General features: G+C 44.0%; 1 protein-coding gene across 1 annotated transcript in view; it reads right to left on the bottom strand.

Annotated features, from left to right (window-relative positions):
* Positions 1–1,669: 1,669 nt before the first annotated feature.
* Positions 1,670–19,524, bottom strand: part of GALNT5 (polypeptide N-acetylgalactosaminyltransferase 5) — a 35,712-nt gene continuing 17,857 nt past the window's right edge. Inside the window, exons 6-10 of the mRNA XM_083407648.1 lie at positions 19,160–19,277; positions 18,190–18,513; positions 15,251–15,331; positions 13,587–13,748; positions 1,670–5,336 (exon numbers count right to left, since the gene is read on the bottom strand). Of these exons, the coding sequence (XP_083263774.1) occupies positions 5,196–5,336; positions 13,587–13,748; positions 15,251–15,331; positions 18,190–18,513; positions 19,160–19,277 (826 nt within the window). The 3' untranslated portion in view covers positions 1,670–5,195. The remainder of the gene's footprint in view (positions 5,337–13,586; positions 13,749–15,250; positions 15,332–18,189; positions 18,514–19,159; positions 19,278–19,524) is intronic.

Below are 19,524 nucleotides of genomic sequence, written 5' to 3' on the forward strand. Positions count from 1 at the left end.
TGCTTGAGAGAATCGCACTGGTTGCAGAATAGTTACTAGTCAAAAGTTTTGTGAATCACTGCCTGCCCCTATATTAGACCTGTAAGTTCAGGGGTTTTTATTCATGGCACCGCACTTTAAAGAATATCACAGGACAGTGACCTGAAAACAAGGCATTTTTTGCTGCTCTTTGGAGAATGTCCTCCCCGCTTCCATACAAGAAGCAGCACCAACTATTTGCTTCATATGTCTTGCAAAAAAATGTATTGTGTGCAGGCTTTCCTTGATCATAAGATTGGGCCCTGTACCACTTATATTAAGGGCTTTATAAATACTTTTAAATTTTTTTAAAAAACCCTGCAAAATATTAATGGCAGATCATCTGGAGTTCTCTGGACTGCCCCTTTCTAATATTAAAATTAAATATTCAGAATTTAATTAGGGAAAAAGCCACTGGGAACTGAAATCAGGAGCAGAGGAAGGGTAAGGGCAGTGGTGGTGCTTAACCCCTTTCCCTTCCAGATTTTCCTTGCAGTCACTTCTCCCTTCTGTAAAAAAAGAAAGGGGTATGGGGCAGGGAAGCCTGGGTTGCAGTGAAATCTGTGAGGGTCTGGAACTGGGAGCTTATGTTACTGCAGTACTAAAGAGTTCTTTGATGTTTCACATTTCTGGCAGGATCAAATATTGTTTGAGATTTTTTTGTTGTTCATTATACAAGGCCATTCTTTATTTTCTAACTGGGAGGGGGAAAGACAGTTCTGCATTGTACAAACCAAACACTAACCTCATTGTGCCAATGGAAGTTGTTTATTTGCCCTCTGGTCTGTGTTCATTCAAAGGATGTCTCCTCTTCCCGAGTTATAGTAGTATGGCTTTTGTTATGAACGCCCTCCCAGAAGATAAAAGACAAATCCTGGACATTTCATATTCAAAACCTAATTCCTTCTGGGATTGTAGTGTGAACAAGGATGTGTGTAATTCTGATTTAACTAGAAACGGGGGGCGGGGGGGGGAATCTCATTTTTATTTTTACAAAACCCTCTTTGGGTTAAATATTTGAGAGAAAATTAAAGCATAGCTCATGAAATGTTCCTGATAAATGTTTTTTTTTTTAAATGATTTAGTTTGACACAGCCTCCCCCTAAAAGTGAATTTGCAGATTTTGCTTTTACATAGGAAAGCTGGACCTGTTGAATTTATGTCTGTCATGCACTTATTAAGACATAGGAACCTCCCTGAGAGAAACATACGCAAACACATAGTGGCAACTGCCATCTGGGCAATCTGGACAAGGTTGTAGTCCTTATGGGTAGCAATGTGATGGTCAGGGTTGCCAAGAATGTTCTCAGTGCAGAGGGTTTTTATGTGTACGTAGCTCATTCTGAAGGTCCGTTCTTAACCCGAAACTGTTCTTAACCTGAAGCACCACTTTAGCTAATGGGGCCTCCTGCTGCCGCCGCGCCGCCGGAGCACAATTTCTGTTCTCATCCTGAAGCAAAGTTCTTAACCCGAGGCACTATTTCTGGGTTAGCAGAGTCTGTAACCTGAAGCGTATGTAACCCGAGGTACCACTGTAATTCAAAAGTTTAAAAATGGGCTTTCTGTATTGGGCTTACCTTAGCAGATTCCAGGCTTATGCGGATTCCACTGCTATTAAAGTAAAACAGTTGACAGATGCAGTGAGACAATGTTTGTAAAAAATTATGTCAGATTTTTAATAAGAATTTCCCATGTGTAAATAACATTTTTTGTCTGAAATGCATAAAAGCTATGTTTAAAAAACAAACAAAAAAACCACCAGGTGAGCGCATTACTGCTACCTACAGATAAGGGTACAATACGAACGCTAGACAGGAAGGAACTAATTACATATATATTTTAAAACCCACAAATTCTATTATATAAAAGGCATCAGCTCACATTTTTAAAATATATATACAGCTTTTTTTTTAATTAAAAAAATGAATTAAGTCACCACTCTTTTAGTTCATTTATCAATGTGAGTTCATCTCTGAGCTATATACATTGCATAGCACATAGTTAAAATTCACAGTGGACAAGTGCATTCAAAGTCATTGCACAAGGCTTTTTTTCCTCATTGGATGCAAATTGAGGTTCCTTCCTCCCAACCCCCAATAACAAAATCAAGCAAATTAAATTTAACTTTGAGAATGAAACATATACAGGATCCATCATTAAATTACATCTGGATCAAATTTATGACAGTATATAAAATGCTAAAACGACTGGTAGGGTCAGATTTTGGTCACTAATGCACCTCCTTGTGCTGCTCCAGCAATGTAAGAGTAATGTTCAAGTTTCCTTAAGTGGTTAGGTAGTAATTTCCTTGAAGGTCATGTAGGCGGAGAGGAAAGAGGAGCACAGCTATGCTGCCTTGCCCTGCTCATTACCATCTTAGTTCAGCTAAGTACTATCCTTTAAATAACAGGACGCTCCTTATCTTAAGAAGATGGGACTCTTTCATCTCAAGATGGCTTCACACACACACCGAGCTACTGGGAAAGTGGTGCATGGAAGAAGCTTTGGCATGCTCCTTTTCTGAAAAAACCCACAAATGGGTGGATGCTGTACTGCATTGCACATGTGACTATTGGCAATGGGGTGGGAAACGCAGCCCAGTCCAGAGAAAAATTAGCTGAGCTTAAGTTCTACTGGAACAGAAGGAGCAATTGCATTGAAATTTCAGTGGGGATTCAGACTGGATTGAGGCTGGGTGTGCAGCTGAATGAGCTGATGATCAAGCACTAATCACCTCTTTGGAGTGTATTATTAAAGCCGGCAGTGCTAGCCCAGATACTGGGTTGATGGTAGTAGTATGGACAGACAAGTATTACACAGCAGAACATTTCACTTATTCCTCCCCCCCTCCCCAACACATACTATTCCTGTGTCAAAATAGCAGTGTTTATTCATCTGTTTTCTCCTAACCCCTCCCCGCCATACGCTTCCTGCCTTCTTCTGCAATCTAGCAACCAGCGAGTATTGGGTTCCTAGCTTTTTGCACCCATGTTATTGCTTGCAAATACAGCATTTTTATTTTTAAAAAGTTTGAAAATCTATAGCGGAGTGTCTTTCCCACCTTCCAGAACCAAGCAAGTCAAGGCTGTGCATGGCTGCAAAACAGGCGACGGCAGAGGCCTACCTGTAAAAGACTTGCTCTAGCCACGAAATCGGGTCCAATGTAAATGGCGGACACTCTTTATTCGAAGTCATTTCCATCTGCATCGTTGAAACCATCTGCATCTTTGGAAGTTGCAATGGTTTTCTGTCTGGGGATATCAGGATGGAGGAATGCTTTGGGAACATGTTCTTAGGTTTTGGGTTCCAGGAGCCCGAAATATAATTATGATTTTTAAATATATAGCTTGGTGTGGTTGTTGTTCCTGCAAGAAATGCCTATTTGGGCAGTGTTCCCCAGTACTCAATGTTGTAGATTTTTGTGTGTGTCGAGAGTCCAGAAGGTTCACCCAATATGCTTTTTAAAAGAATAAGCGAAGCCAGGGTGGACGCGAACGTTTTGCAAATGGCACGAGGGGAAATGCAATGTGACTGTGACATATGGCCACTCCGTGCCTGCTAAATGACAAATGATGGAATGTCAGCGCACAGAATGCAATGAAATTCATGCTCTTGATAAAACATGAGTGTTCAGACAACATCTGTGTAATTTTTCTGATGGCAACTACAGGGCAACAATACTGGAGGGTGCTGGGGGGTGGGGAGGAGAGACTCAGAAAGACAGTTGGGAATGAAGCTGACTGTGAAGTCTGTTAGGCAAATCAATATTTTGGCAGGTTCAGCTTGCCAAACATTGTCAGTGCTGATATGCGATGTCGCGGCAACATTATACAGAGGCTCTCTTGGACATAAAACAGACTTGTAAAAGGCTGTAAACATCACGGATGATGAAAGCTCGGCTGTCATCAAAGCTTGTATTGTGAGGTACAGCTTCAGGGCAATGCTCCGAGGCAAAGAACGCTTCTTACTCCAGAGTAGCCCCACTGCCTTTGTGGCTCCTGAAGACTATGGCCATCTGAAGTTTATGTGTTCCTTCAGCAGTTACCTTTCAAGTTGCTCAGAGGGCACTGCTCTGAAATAAATGGTTTGAGGGCTCAGGCCCGCGAAGTTACAGAAGCGACTTAACAATGGCTGTCATTCTCCAACAATACCCAAGATAGCCTACATGAGGAGGGAGATGCAGGGCCATGACCCACTGGTCTAAATGCTGACATTCACATGTTCAGTGGAATTTCTCTGAAGGGGCGCATACACAAGACAGCTCCTCGGATCAGAAGGACACATGGGAACTCTTTTTTTGGCATCCCTCTGAGTACAGGTTGGGAATTTGTTTATGAAATGTATCACTGGAGCGCATTGGCTTGCTGGTCAGGGCGAAGTCGCACTTTCCCCCATGCGCATAGACTAGATGTGAAAAAAAGGAAGGCACCTGAAAATCCCTACTGTGCACATATGCTGAATCTGTTGCTGGACTGTGCCACTTAAGAGCTTATAGACTGTGCATCTGATCTCTCCAATCTGGACTGTTTTAGCCCGAGTTTGTCCCCAAAGCTTCTTAGAAGTGACAGCAAGAGGGCTTGCCCCGTAAGACATTTTCAAACTCCTGCCACCTCCACACACGTAATAAAGTCAGACTTTTGCCACGACCTCAAAGTGCAGCCTGGCCATTCACCTGGCAGCCACTACCAATCAAATTTGACAGCTGTCAACTTCTATACTCACAGGCCACACATTTTGGGATGCAGATTTGAGATATATGAATCTCAAGGTTTCCAAAAGATTTTTTGAAATAGGGAGAAGAGTGAAACTTGTGAAGTGGAATCTCCGTAATGCTCCCGTAAAAAAAAACACAAAAAAACAAAAACAAACCAGAAATGTAACATTGCCAAGCAGGTAAACTCTCTAAGGCAGGAAGAAGTTTGGTATTTTTTTCCCCTGGTGATTTCCTCCCCTGCCAACGTGCCGGCCGTGTGTCATTAAGCTGCATCAAACCAGCCGCGCTCTCGCTCCATCTTCTGATCTGGCCATATGCTTCTTCTAAAGTGTCGGGTTCCGACTGCGGTTTGGGAGGGAGATCGGAGTTTATCGCTCGCTGCTATCGGAAGTTCCACAGCTGCCGCTTTCAAATTCATCGGATTACAAAGCGACTCTTCTGTCCGGTTTGCTCGTCTTCCTCTTCAGGCAGCATAATAATTTCCAAACTGCCACTTCTGATAAAGATTGGAGGAAGAACAAACGCCGGCCCTCAGGGCTTTCTGAGACCGATCCACTTCCAAACACGTGGCCCGAGGAAGGTGTTCTGAGACAATGTGATCCATCTGGAAAGAGAGGGAGAGAGAGAAGGTATGGGCAATGGGCTGCAAGTAGCAAACTGATAAACTGCTATTTAATTTAATTTCACTGTACACAGGTGGTGTAGTGACAATAAAGGTTTATTTTATTTTATTTTATTTTTACATGGGACTAGGGAAGGACCGCCCTAGCTGCTTCTACTCAATATGTATTATTGATCCTTCAACAACCAACCGTTGGCTGATACCATCTGGAAGACACCAGGTTGGCGGAGGCTGGTATGCATTTATAAGCTGAATGGGGATGTTGGACAGTGCTCAATATTTCCACCTGTTCTCAAACCGCAACTTGGCTGCACCCTCTGTGCCACATGGCTTTCCAATTCTTTGAAAATGCAACGAGCAGAACTCTTGCTGCCTGAATGACAATTACCCTGCAAAGGAAATCATCCCAGATGGCATTTGCAATATAGGATGACTTATGGCAGGAGAGCCTGCCTTTCATATCGCATTATGTCTCAGCTGATGAAGTAGACAGACACATACCATGATAGGAAGTGGATTGGGTAATTTGTTAATTAAATCCAAAGGGCTGGGATACAGAACTGGATTATGAAATCGTGAGAAGTTTTGAATGAGCGGGGATCCTATTCTGGTTGTTTTGCATTTAGCTATCTTTAATGAGGCAGAGTACCGTTATACTGAAGGCTGCTCTAGGCTGAATTTTGAGAAATGCAGGTTAATATTTTGAAGCATCATTTGATCGAAACAGCACATCGTAAAAAATGAAAATGTATTGTTGGGGGGGGGGTAGGTGATAGAAATACTATTACAGTGGTGCCTCGCAAGACGAAAAGAATCCGTTCCGCGAGTCTCTTCGTCTAGCAGTTTTTTCGTCTTGCGAAGCAACCCCATTAGCGGATTAGCGCTATTAGCGGCTATTAAAGGTTTAAGGGATTAGCGGATTAGCTGCTTAAAGGCTATTAGCAGCTTAGTGCCTTAGAAAAAGGGGGGTGGGGAGCGAAAAAAAATGCAGGAACTCGCAAAACATTTTCGTCTTGCGAAGCAAGCCCATAGGAAATTCGTGTTGCGAAGCACCTCCAAACCGGAAAACCCTTTCATCTAGTGGGTTTTCCGTCTTGCGAGGCATTCATCTTGCGGGGCACCACTGTATCTTGACATATATGCTATAGCGATTATTCACAATCTGGTGAATGTTGATGTTCACAACGCTGAAAATGCTAGCTGAATTGCCTAAAATTATACAACAGGCATTTGCCCATTTTCCAGACACTTAAACGTGAATATTGATAGTCACACTTCAGTGGTGTATCTGTGTGTTTTCAGACATTTACAAAATTTACTCTTTTTCTTAGATGACAGTAGTATACCCAGTATCATAGCCTTTGGTTTACACATGCATATGTGATGACGGCAATACCTAACGATGGATTTTCATGTGTGAATCAGCCACTGTATATCTGACATCAGAGACAGAGCTCTTCAGGTAAAACATTCATCAATGAGTCAGTTCACATGTCCAGGTATCAGCCAGTACAGTACTACAGGATTGGTCAACACATGCTGGTATTATAATGCAATTGCGCTCAGTGTTTTCTCTACCTCTGATCAACTCTACTGGCTGCTCCTTGCAAAGGGCAGGGGATTTTTTTAACTTGATGATGTTGCATCATGTGTCTTTAAACTACACATGACTGGCAAAATGCAGAAGAATACACAAGTCAGCAAGAGCTGTTCGTTCCTTGTTAGGCATAACTTTCATGGTTCATTCTGCCTGCAATCAGGGACAAATTTGTCAATTTGGGTTTCTTGTTTTTCCAGCCTTCAGTTTCCCACATTTCTGCATCAGTCTGAGATTTTTTTTAAAGCGCTCACAAAAATATGCCAGCGTTTTTGTTCACGTTTCTCATAACAGACACACATTTGTATATAATTTTGCTCAATACACATTGTTTGCAATTTTTGCTAATATAATGCATTTTAATGTTATTTTCACTAATACCTGCATTTTAAAGCACAGTTTACCCTAACGTATGCATCTTTGTGCGCATTTTCTGTTGCTGTTGGAGAACTGCATTGCACAATTCAGAGAAGTGCAAATTGCAAAGGATAGCTGCATTTTGGTTTACGTATTGTTTCAGTAAGTGTGCATCATGGTAGATTCATGCTAAAGTTTCATCCTACTTGTGCCCATGGGAGTAGTAGATAAACTTTATTCGCATTAGCCAACGGCCATAGCAACATAAAACAAGCAATATATACAAATAAAATATATACAAATAAAAAAGACAGCAATGGGTAAAAAGGGCAGTCAAAGGGCCAAGATTATCGTTCAGATAGTGGCCCTTAATCTCACTGCACCCTCGATAAACCTAGCAACCTTTGCTGTTGTCTGATCATTTTGATCTGTTAAAGAAAGAACAATGTGGCCTCAAATGGGCGGCCTGGGATGCTAAGTAAGAGTGGGGTAATGATCTCATTCCTCAGATCTTTATAAAGGGGACAGAACAGGAGGACATGAGCCACTGTTTCCAGATTACCATCTCCACAGGTTGTTTCTCAGTTGGAATCTTTTGGTATCTGCCCTCAAGTACAGCAGAGGGCATCACATCCAATCTGGCCAGTGTGAAGGCACACCTGTATTTTGGGATAGTTAATTTATACAAATATGGTGCCAGGGAATCAAACTGAGAAGGGGGGGGGGGGGGAGGCATACCAAGGACAGAATTTCTTTATAATGGCCAGATTGTTCTGTTGCTCTAAATCGTTCAGACGCTGTCCAATTAGCCTTTTTGGTTTAATAAAGCCCGTCATGAGAAGCTGATGTGGGTGGAGTCCACAGGATAGGAGTTTTGTGCCCATGGAGTTCTGTGTTTTAGTACAGAGGAAGCTACAGCCATTATCTGAAAGCAGAGACAGCAAACACTACACTGATCAAAAAGCAAAGTAAACTGCTCTGTGGATTTGTCCAGAGCTGTTTCCTTTTGCTACCTTAGTGCAGAGTAACAAATCATAAAATGGTAATCTTGTTAACGAATTAATGACAAAGGCTCTTTTAGGGGAGGGAAAGCCTATAGTACAATGGACACACTCCACAATACGTTTTTAGCTGGGAAAGTTCTTTTCTATTTGATTTCTATCTAGTCATGAATATAGTTGATTGGGGGGGAAATGAGATTATGTCAATATGCCATCTTCAGTACATAGCTGTCTTAGCAATGACAGAATATTCTTGAAGAGCTGACATTTGGTAGAAACCCAGGAAAAATTCCCATGATTTCAATCTTTGGATCTGCTCTCTCAAAAGACCTTTGTTTGTTTACTGGAAAACACCCTCTATAGATTCCAAAAATGTCTACAGGTTCTATTCACTTCACTACTGTACTTAAGTAAATACAGTGGTGACTCGGGTTACAGACGATTCAGGTTACAGACTCCGCTAACCCAGGAAATAGTACCTCAGGTTAAGAACTTTGCTTCAGGATAAAAACAGAAATTGTGCGGCGGTGGCACAGTGGCAGCGGGAGGCCCCATTAGCTAAAGTGGTGCTTCAGGTTAAGAATGGACCTCCAGAACGAATTAAGTTCTTAACCTGAGGTTCCACTGTACAAAGCATTAAGGAACAACCCATTTAAGGAAACCTCGAGGCTAATATATCCTTTAGGAATAGCGCTGTAGTTGTGCCAACAAATGCACACTGGGATGTGACCGTATGCAGGCCACCAAAAGCCCATTCCTGGTTTTTGAGAGTGGAAGGGTTAAACAAAAAATGTGCATCAAGTGGCTCTGGTTCTTAGTTTTCACACCTGCTTTTAGATTTGCCATCTTCAACTCAGCTCTGTTGCATTGCCTGCTGTTTTGGAAGCCTAGGACCACAAAGCACCATCCACCATGAAGTTGTGTTGTTCCAATGAAATCAATTTGAGCAGTTCCACCAGTGCTCTCGAACAGCCTCCATTCATTTCACACAAGGATGCCCATGCGGATTGCATGGGCGGTAATGTTTAGGGAGGTTTTAACTGTTTGATTCTATTTTTACTATTCTGTTGGGAGCCGCCCAGTGCGGCTAGACAAACCCAGCCAGATGGGCGGGGTATAAATAATGAATTATTACTATTAATGTGATGATAGTGGTGGCAATTTAAAAAACCCAGTTCATGGACCCTCATGCAAGTGCGGCTTAGTGGTTGGAGTGTCGAGCTAGGACCTGGAAGGAAGACCAGGGTTCAAATGAGGCTCACTGGGTGACCTTGACCCAGGCATTGCCTCTTAGCCTAAGCTACGTGTCAGGGAACTGCCATCAGAGCGTGAGGCGGAGAGGAGGCTCCCGGACGATGGTGGAGAGGGTCCTAGTAGAAGGAGGGATAGCCCATCCGCTGGGGAAGGCAATCAGCGTAACACCAGTGGGAAAGGGGAGGAGATGGAGGAATCGGCGAGGTGGCTCCAGGACTCTTCGCAAGAGACCAGCGGAGAGGGCATGAGTACTCCATTGCCCACACCCACCTTGCGCAGAAAACTTTCGTGCAGGCAACGGGGGAGGAGACTGGGCGTCAAACAGCTTTTATGCTGGAAGCGGTTTAAGAAACGCCCACTGACGGATTCTGCCAGCGACTGAGGCAGCCACGGAACTTGAGGCTGTCCTGACAGAAAGGGTTCAACCATGCAACCTAGCCAGGAGTAAAGGCAACTTACGCACGAGCAATCCCTAGAACCATTACACTACGTCACAGGGTTGTTGTGGAGATTACAAGAGTAGAGGAGAATCCTTGGAGGGTCCAACCTCCTTCACTGGAGGTTTTTAAGCAGAGATTGGGTGGCCACCAGTTATGGATGCTTTGGTTGAGATACGTGCATTGCAGGGGGTTGGACTAGATGACCCCTCGGGTCCCTCTCAACTCTGCGATTCCATTATTCTATGTATGCAGCCTTGGGAGTTCCTTGGGAGGAGAAGATGGGCTATAAATCAATCAATAAACTCCATGCATTGCTCCATGTGTATATATATTCAGCTGCCAGATCTGGGCGAACATCACTGCGCCGCACTGGCTCCACCCATGACGTTCATGCATTGCACAGGACTTCTGAAAAAGAGCACCCATGCACATACAGCTGTGCGCATATAGAAATGTCATGCAGTAAGTAGCCCTGTACAATCGGGAGTCCTGATCACCTGGGGGTGCCTATGCATGTACAACTGCAGAGTACCTGTGGCAGAACTGACGAACATAGGAGCTGTATGCTCAAATCCCCCTCTTTGTACTCCAGCGTAAGCTGAAATGTACAAATGAGAACACCAAAAGCTTCCAAAAGGTACAGGTTTGCTTCCTGATTACCCCCAAAGAACAGGCTGTGCTGTGGCCGATTTCTATTCATTCTGAACAGTGCCGGTACAAGACGAGCCTGCAGAGGACAGCCCTTAGCTTTGTAGAAAATAAATCCATCTTTTGGTTTCAAGTGACGGCAATAACTTTAGGCTCCCACAGGGCCAGCCTGCCCTCCAAAGCTTTCATAAAAAAACTAATCTGATCTTTTACCTTGGCGGATAAAATTGTACGGCTCAAACTTGCTGCTGGCTTAGTTTTGTACAGGTGCAATTGCCCGTATCCAATTGTGCTGAACTGGGTATTACAATTTAGCAAGAGGAAGAAGAAGAAGAAGAAGAAGAGGAAGGGAAACACAACTTTCTATATTGTGGAAGGTCCAATCTGTTTTAAGGCCCATAGTTCAGAGGTAGATCAAAGAATGTCAGTGGTACCTGACAAGCTATCTGGTAACTTAAATGGCTGCTCATTTTTCATATGCTTTTTCATGTCTTAGCCTAAAAAAAAAAGAGTATTTTCACTTTTTAGGAGGTTTTGAACCAAGATTGGCAAAGGAGGAACAAATGGAAAGAGTCACAATGTCAGGATCTTGTACAAGATTATCGATCAGCTCCTATAATTGCTATTCTTCCCTCTCAACAGCCCCCACCCCAAAGTCTTGAAAGGACCTGCTAAGAATCAGCTTCTTTCAGATAGGGAAAATCATTTTAATTTACCTTGGTCCCTTTTTTTTTTTTTAAAAAAGCCTTTAGAATTATTTCTAGAAGCTATAGCTGAGGAGGCTGCAAACGATTTTCATGTTCGTGTTTTAAATACAGTCATTAGATTGATTTTTGCACCAGGACAGTTTAGAGAATCTATTCTTTATCACTGCAAAGTGTTTCTATGATGTATGGATGACCACCCTGGAAGGAAGATCTGTGAGAAACTGAAATCACAGTACTTAGTAAGGCAAAGTTAAGGTCTTAAAATAGAAAACTACCCCCAGCACCCAGGGCAGTGTGAGGTTATTGCCTCAGGTGGCGTGGGGAGGGGGACAGTCCCCCAACCATTTCCCTTGAGTCCCTTAAACTAGCCTATTCTCCAACTTCTAAACTACCCAACTGCCTCACCTGCAGCAGAGGATGTTGTTTCATTGCCAGTGTGGTGGGTTGTGGACACAACAAAACACAGGGGGAGACACTGAATCCCACCCATTGAGATCAACATGACTTAAGTTAGTCACTTCAATGGGACTCCAGCACGACTCACTTATAGTCTGAATCCAACCTGCTATTTTTACAGCCACCTGGTTTCAGACCTTTGCCTCAAGACGTGTGATTTTGCGACCCAAGGAAGCTTTTGGAGAAATCCCACAAATTCATTGGCCTGCACGTATGTCTCAGTGGAGAAACAGAAGAAGAAGAAGAAGAGTTTGGATTTGATATCCCGCCTTTCACTCCCCTTCAGGAGTCTCAAAGTGGCTAACAATCTCCTTTCCCTTCCTCCCCCACAACAAACACTCTGTGAGGTGAGTGGGGCTGAGAGGCTTCAAAGAAGTGTGACTGGCCCAAGGTCACCCAGCAGCTGCTTGTGGAGGAGCGGAGACACGAACCCGGTTCCCCAGATTACATGACTACCGCTCTTAACCACTACACCACACTGGGTGTGGACTTGGGGCTTAAGAAACGCACCTGCTCGAAAAAGTTCCAATGATTCCTTCTGTTGTCTCTCTTTCTCTCTCTCTTTCACACACTCACACATATAAAGATAAAGGTAAAGGAACCCTGGACGGTTAAGTCCAGTCAAAGGAGACTGTGCAGTGCGGTGCTCATCTCGCTTTCAGGCCGAGGGAGCTAGCTCTTGTTCACAGACAGCTTTCCAGGCCACGTCTGGCACAACGGAACACTGTGATGGAAACCAGAGTGCACAGAGACGCTGTTTAACTTCCCGTCGCAGTGGTACCTATTTATCTACTTGCACTGGCGTGCTTTAAAACTGCTAGGTTGGCAGGAGCTGGGACAGAGGAACGGGAGCTCACCCTGTTGTGGGGATTCGAACCGCCAACCTTCTGATCGGCAAGTCCAAGAGGCTCAGTGGTTTAGGCCACAGCGCCACCCGCGACCCTGTCTACATTGATTCGTTTGTACGGCCTGGAAGTATGTAAGCTTGCTACATCCTGCGTGGTTGCATGATTAGAGCACAGGTGAGCAACCTGAGGGCCATATGCAGCCCTCAACTTAATTTCATATAGGTGGGGGGAGTCCAGAGGGGAAATTGCAAAGGGGGGGGGGGGAGAGAGCGGAAATGAATGGAGTGATCAAAGGAGAGGAGGAAAGCCTTCTGCAAGTGGCAAATCTGGACAACTGACAAAAGCAATCTACACCCCTGCCTGTACCAGGCTACTAGGCGTAGAAGAAGGAGAGAATTGGTGTAAAAAGAGGGTGGGGGGAAAGGGCGTGTCCTGTCCACTTTTGGCTTCCGTCTTTCCCACTGCCACAATGTGCCACCCTGGTGGACTGCAGCCCTTGACAGCCAACAGGTCTGTCACCCCTGGCTTAAGCGTGTTGGGCTAAGGACCAGAGAAACCCATGTTCTGCCAGAATGCTCACTCACTGCAGCCATCATCTCTCAGCCTAACCTACCTCACAGGGCTGTTGTGAGGAGAGAATGGGTTGATAAAACAGAACTATGTGACCACCCCGAACCCCTTGGCGGAAGGGAAGGATAAACATATGGAAATAACTAAAAAATGCCCTTCGATTCATCAAATATAGCTAAAAGTTAACGCCTGCACAAACCCTTTCTTTACTTGAATGACAAATGCCTCTCACATGCCCCCATACAAATGGAAATGAGAGAAAAGGCTCCCTTTGTTTTGCACCGGTTCCAGTTTGGCCACAGCAAAGGGAGCTGGGAGGGAGGAGGAGGAGCCCTTTGCAAATGCTGCACTTACGAGTTCTGGATGAAAAGCCACCAGTGATTTATGCAACCATTTCAGGCTATTGTTTCGTTTATCGCAAGGGTGCAGGCCCAGTGTCCCTTCCACATCAGTCACTGCTACACAGGAGTCTCCGTGCTGGATCAATCTCAGCCAAGTATAGTTGAACTTCTGGTTCTGCGCATGGGAAAGAATTAGTAGCAGGCTAAATTTCGGTGGTTGGTTATCACGCTCAATTTCAACCCTGCTTTCAGGTGCCGCTCGGAAGACATTTTTATGCCAACAGGCCTACACAACAGGCGTCCGATATCTGCACTTTCCATAAACAGTTGAAGACCCTTTTTGTTCAAACAGGCATTCTCAGATGGATAAATGGGTGTCCACTTTTTAGGACTTTAAACTTATTTTAAATGTATTTGGGTTTTTGTGTGTGTTTTAAACTGTTTTAAATTATTTTACACCCAGTATGGAAGGCGATTTGATAAATAAATTTTAGTAACAGTAATATGCAGCTCCTTAAAATTTTATTCAGTAGCCAGTGATTGTTCTGTACTGCTTTTATTTTACATGGGCTTTTTTTTTTACATTGCTGTACACCTCCCTGATGTTTTGTGAGAGGCTGGTATACAAGTAAAAAATAAATGACTAAAATTGGCCTTTCCAGTATGCAGCTGAATCCCTCAGTATGCAAAATGCAGGCAATCTAAAGCAGCTTTCGAAATTCGCCATACGCCAGGTGCATTTTGCATCTGGCTACTGGCTACTTGAAACCAAGTGAAGATGCCTGGGAAGCAGGATGGGGCCTGATGTCTCCGCCATCTGGAGATGCATGCCTGGGGATCCTTGGATCTGAATGGTTTTCACACACTTGGAACACATCCTGCAGAATCCTATCCATTATATTTTATCTGCACAGTCAGAATGACTTCCAGGAACCAAAAAGTCATATTGAAAAACACGACTTGCCCAAAAATGGCAACTAGGCGTTCCGTTTTGGTGATGGTAACCCTGGTTTGTGAAGTTATTTTGCTGCCTGGCTTATATATCTTCTAACACTAACCTAAAGGCAACTTGTGAAATGGGTAGAGCTGCTGAGACTGTTCTCTACAATCCTGGGATAAATATCAGACTGTGTTTTCAACTAATTTTTAATATTGCAGTTTGATATTGTTGTTACCTGTATTTACGGGTGAAGGGTAGGCATGAAAGCCTGCCTTTGGTTTGGTGGGTGAAAACGTGTCTCACCCGTGGCACTTCGCAGTGGTATGAATGGAAAAAGGAACTGGATTGTTAGGAACAACCCATTAGTGCAAAAAGTAGTAACTAACCCCATTAAAATATTACATATCTTTTATACTTCCTGGAAGCTGCAGGAAATGGAGTGGGAATAATCTGGCTTCCAGAGGCCACTTATGTGCCACTCACCAGTGCCACTGGTTTGTGACTTCACTGGAGACTGGGCTACAGATTCCACTCCATCATCTGTGCCTTCCGGTAACTATAAAAGGGCCTTCTTGCATCTCCCGATAGTGAGGGAAGCCTAGCTCTGAGCCCAGCAGGAAGACTGTGCCCAGTATTAGCCTCCCAAGTTGAAATTTCAAAAAGGGCATTAAAGAAAAGCAACCATATTGGGCCTCCAATATGAAAAAATGCAACAGGAAGGCAATAAACAGTCTTACCTTGTTATTAACGTCACATGTTTCAAAGGTCAGGCTAGACGTATTCACAGTGATGCATTTAGCCAGTGCTATGTTAATGATCTAAAATAAAACAAGCAAATTGAAGCAAAAGGTTAGAAATGTGATGTCAAAGTGTGCGTAAAGACCCTGAAGAAGGAATGCAGCATTTTATTTTTAAAAAAAACCCCAATTCAATATCTAGAGGTGGGCAATAGCCACTAGAGCTCCTCTATCCCATTTCTGACATTTGATGGGTATTTCGTAAGTTGAAACATAGTCATTGAAGGTGATCAATCAGATTGGGCTCACTTTTAATTAGTTGGCCTGAGCATCTGAGGCTATTTTGACAGGTGTGTGACAGCTAACAGGGAAAGAAAAAGAAAATGTAAAAGATGGCCTTCTCTTTTAACAGCTTGGCAGCGCTTGTTTATTAAATTGTTAGCTGTCTTTGTTATCTCATTAAAAAGTTTAGGTGGCATGCAAATTGTTTCTAATCAGTTTCAAATTCTTGTGTTTCTGGACAGCCCTAAAATCAACCCTTTTTTCTGTTTTGGAAGTATGAAAACTTTCATTCTACTGATTCAAATGCTGTAATTCAGGTTGTTTTCAGGCTGGAGGGAGCAACGATGACTTATCTCTATTTGCTGCAGCCCCCTATCAGCAAACCTAAGCCAGGGACAGGTAAAAAGAGCAATTCTCCACAGCTGACCTTATGCAGTCAATTGGGTTGCCCAACCCATCGTAATAGCAATCTTCCATCTTGAGATTACCTTGCCTAAGCAAGACTAATTTGGAGTTTTAAACAAAAATCTTCTGGGTTAATGATGTGCACTGTAATTTGTTAATGCAAAGGTCAACAAAATAAATATAAATAAGTGGCTAAGCCCTCCTGCTGTCACCAGATCTCAGTTTGTTAATGGATTTGGGGGATGAGTGACTGATTGCATTTTGCAATTTTTACGGCCGTGTACTAAGTGGCCTATCAAGGATCTCTTTCCAACTCTCTCATCACAACACCTTCTCTCGCCCAGGGTCAAGGATGAGGAACCTGCAGCCTTCCAGATATTTGCTGGGCTACAGCTCCCAGTATCCCTGACCACGGGTCATGATGCCTAGGGCTCGGAGTGCAGCAACGTCTGGGAGCCCACAGGTTCCCCATTTCTGCCCATGATGGCATAGAGCACGACACTCTCTCACTTTCTCAGCACACCTATTGGCCCTGTAGAAACAAGGATAGGTCAGAGTTATTGCGATTGCCAGGCACAGAAAAGCTCCTGCAACATCACAGGTCTATGTCTGCTGTCATGGAATGAAAGGAGGGGACACGACAGGGGCAGAAGGAACACTGTGCAAATATGCATAAGGTGCAAAGCAGGAGTGGGGAATCTTTGACCCCGATAAAACTACAACTCCCATCAGCACCAGCAATGCAATTTTCATGCCCTCTCTCCTAATTACAGCTTATAAATTAGCACTGAAATTGGATGGTGGGCATGGAAAGTTCATCAGGATGCTTTACGGAAGAAAATTTTGGGTTTGGGATAAGGTACCAAAATGCCAATTTTATTCCAGAAACTGGAGGAAAATGGGATTCTACTGCACTCTAGTGGCTGCAAGCAAGAAGTCTGAGATCTGAGAGGAAGTTGAGCCTCGGTGATTTGAGTTAGGAATGGAAGAAGAAGAAGAAAAACAAACCAAACTAAGATCTTTTAAGCACCAATACTCTAGGGCAAATATCTAAAATATCAACAACTCTTCTTTAGCTGCTAATCGTTACTGCAGGGGCTACCGACACTAGGCTGCTCCCGACATTTTCCCTTGGCTTCACCCAAAGCTCCTCCTCCCTGACAGATTCCAGTGCTTTAAATGGGCACAGCTACCTCAGCTACAACAGCTGAACAGAACCTTCATCTTCAGAGGTCTCTGAAAAAATAGGTGCTGGGGACAAACAGCAGGGTCCAATGCCCTGCTCAAAAGCTTCTCAGAGGCATTTGGGTGGTCACTAGCGAATGCAGAATTCTGGACCAGATGCCTTAGCTCAGTTGGTTAGAGCGTAGTGCTGAGAACGCCATGGTTGCAGGTTCGATCCCCGCATGGGGCAGCTGCGTATTCCTGCAATGCAGGGAGTTGGACTAGATGATCCTCAGAATCCCTTCCAACACTACAATTCTAAGATAAGTGAGTAGCTTCAGCTCACAAACCAAGCCCAAGGCAGAGAGGTGGGGTCTGGGCCCCAAGGTAAAAGGTACCCCTGCCCGTACGGGCCAGTCGTGTCCGACTCTAGGGTTGTGCGCCCATCTCACTTAAGAGGCCGGGGGCCAGCGCTGTCCGGAGACACTTCCGGGTCATATGGCCAGCATGACGAAGCTGCTCTGGCGAGCCGGCACCAGCACAGCACACGGAAACGCCATTTACCTTCCTGCTAGGTAAGCGGTACCTATTTATCTACTTGCACTTAAGCGTGCTTTTGAACTGCTAGGTGGGCAGGAGCTGGGACCAAAAGATGGGAGCTCACCCCGCCGTGGGGATTCGAACCGCCGACCATGCGATCGGCAAGCCCTAGGCACTGAGGTTTTACCCACAGCACTACCCGCGTCCCTCTGGGCCCCAAACATCAACCCATTTAACACATGCAAAATCTACCAGGACATTAATTTCCCACTCATCCTTTGGACATGAGTTCATCTCCTTAGATCCTCCAGATGTTGTTCGATTCCATCTCTCACCAGCTTTAGTCAACGTTGCCCATGGTCAGGGATGACGCAGCTGTAGTCCAACAACATCTGGAGGGCCACATGTTCCTCAGCTCTGGGCTACCAAACACTGGGCGAAATCCATCGCAGACAAATATCACACAAAAGACATAAAATTTTAAGACGATGATGTGTCAAGTTGACATTAGCCCAAGGGGCACATTGGAGTTGGGAAATTGAACATACCAGCCCACTAGCTTTAACAAGGGGGGCTTCTAAATCAGGGTAGACGTTCTCCAGGTACCATTTGAAGCTTTTGCACTGAAGCCGTTTCCTCAGTTCTTTCTGCTGAGTCAAATCCCCAACGTCCAGGTTCTTTTGGATGAGGTGATAACCATGTCCATAGAAGAGATCTTTGTATTCATCCAGCCAAACCTCTGCAACTCGGGCCAAATTCCGCTCCACCGTGGTAAGGCGGTCTTTAGGGAAGGAGTAGGGGTTGTCGTTCCTGAAAATGTGGCCCACTCTGGAACACGGGGTGATTTCTATTTCCCCTCCACACATCCAAACCTGGTGAAAAAGAGGTAGGTTAACACTTCATGAGGCAGCTACTGGCCAAAGGATTCTGTCGTGTAATATGCCTTCGGGTGCATCTGGGATAGGGATGCAATGGCCTTCAGAGGCACAACAATGGCTGTTAACAATGGTTTGTCAATTCAGATGTCACACCAATGAGAGATAGCACAAATCATGGCTTGCAAATCCATTTCTCATTCTAATTTGCCACTGGATCACAACCCATGATCTATCAGTTCACACAAAACATTAACCATGTTGAATGTTCCTTAACCATGGTTTCATATGTGGTATCTGACATGAGCCATTGTATTATTTAGTGCTTTTTGCCTAGGATTTTATTTTAATCTATTGCATGAAAGCTATATTTTGTTAAAGGTGCATACATCTTACAAAGCACCCGCAAGTTTAAAATGTGATTGCTGGGGGGACGTGACAGAATAATATGTAAATATAACAGATACAACATACTGCTTGCCCTGATGCAGTCATTTTTGACCATTTATTTCTACTAAGGAGCATCTGAAACCACTATATATGCTGGACTGCTGCTGTAATATGACCGTTAATGTGATTATGAATGTGATGCAAATCAACTGGGGTGGGGGTGGGGAATACTGTTACAGTTAATGCAACATACCTTGAATGAGATCTCCATGTTTTCACCTCCCCAAACATCAAGGCCAGGATCATATGTCCCAAGTTCAAAAAAGTACTTCTTATCAATAGAAAATAACCCACCTGCCATCACAGGACACCTAGTAATTGAAACATAATTTAGGATTATACATTGTGCTTTAAAAGAAAATACAGATTTTGCTATTAAAGGGCACCTACCACATGAATTTTAACAATGCTCCATGTGCTTACATCAGAGTTCCCTTTATGACTTCCAGGATGAATTAGATCTGCTCGCCCCCACCCACAAAAACTTAGCAGCAGGCTCTGCCACTGTTTATAAACTCTAAAATATAATCTTGTTATATGATGGAAGTCTTGAATATG

This window comes from Podarcis tiliguerta (genome assembly GCF_965153285.1).
Source record: "Podarcis tiliguerta genome assembly, chromosome: 1".
NCBI classification, from domain to species: Eukaryota; Metazoa; Chordata; class Lepidosauria; order Squamata; family Lacertidae; genus Podarcis; species Podarcis tiliguerta.